This window comes from Penaeus monodon, chromosome 28 (assembly GCF_015228065.2).
Source record: "Penaeus monodon isolate SGIC_2016 chromosome 28, NSTDA_Pmon_1, whole genome shotgun sequence".
In the NCBI taxonomy this organism is placed as follows: Eukaryota; Metazoa; Arthropoda; class Malacostraca; order Decapoda; family Penaeidae; genus Penaeus; species Penaeus monodon.
Window position 1 is genome coordinate 28,264,065 of NC_051413.1, and position 627 is coordinate 28,264,691.

General features: G+C 37.5%; 1 protein-coding gene across 1 annotated transcript in view; it reads right to left on the bottom strand.

The window, feature by feature from the left end:
- Nucleotides 1-296, bottom strand: part of LOC119591144 (shematrin-like protein 2) — a 2,708-nt gene extending 2,412 nt beyond the window's left edge. Inside the window, exon 1 of the mRNA XM_037939854.1 lies at nt 232-296. Within this exon, the coding sequence (XP_037795782.1) occupies nt 232-296 (65 nt within the window). The remainder of the gene's footprint in view (nt 1-231) is intronic.
- Nucleotides 297-627: the final 331 nt, after the last annotated feature.

Below are 627 nucleotides of genomic sequence, written 5' to 3' on the forward strand. Positions count from 1 at the left end.
GCTGGTTGAATGAAGTATATTTGTTCGGCAGTGTTTGTTACTGAGCTCGGTCGAGTGAGCCCCAATACTGGCTGCCTTCTTTATACAAACGGTTCGTCAATTATAGATAATACTATTGTATCCGTTACTTTAAGATATGTTTGTCATGTATAGATATTACTCTAGCAACCCATTCCAAGACCAAATTTCTTGCAATATGTTATTTAATGCGCCTGTGTTCAATGCAAGTACTCATGAGTGCACACTTGGCTCTTCAAGGCGGCAAGAGAAACAGTGACTAAGTCTCCTTTAGACATGGTGCCATTATTCTCCAAGCGTTTAGTCAAAACTCGAAAAAAATGTCGATGCAGTTACTTAAAGGCATACCATACAAAAACACTCCTCTTACGAACCATTCCGGTGCACGTCCAATTACCTTGCAATGTGTTATTCTAAGCCTCTGTGTATAAATTGTCTAAGAGTATTAGCATAAAAGCATTCGTTTACTTGTATCAGTTTTCGTTAGTATCAGCCATATAAGTCTATTAGCTTCCGTGTCACATGTGTTTCTTATATTGTTTCATACGAATGACTTATCTTCAAATCCTCTAGAACACTGCCAACAAATGAAGGGTTAAATAAAATTGT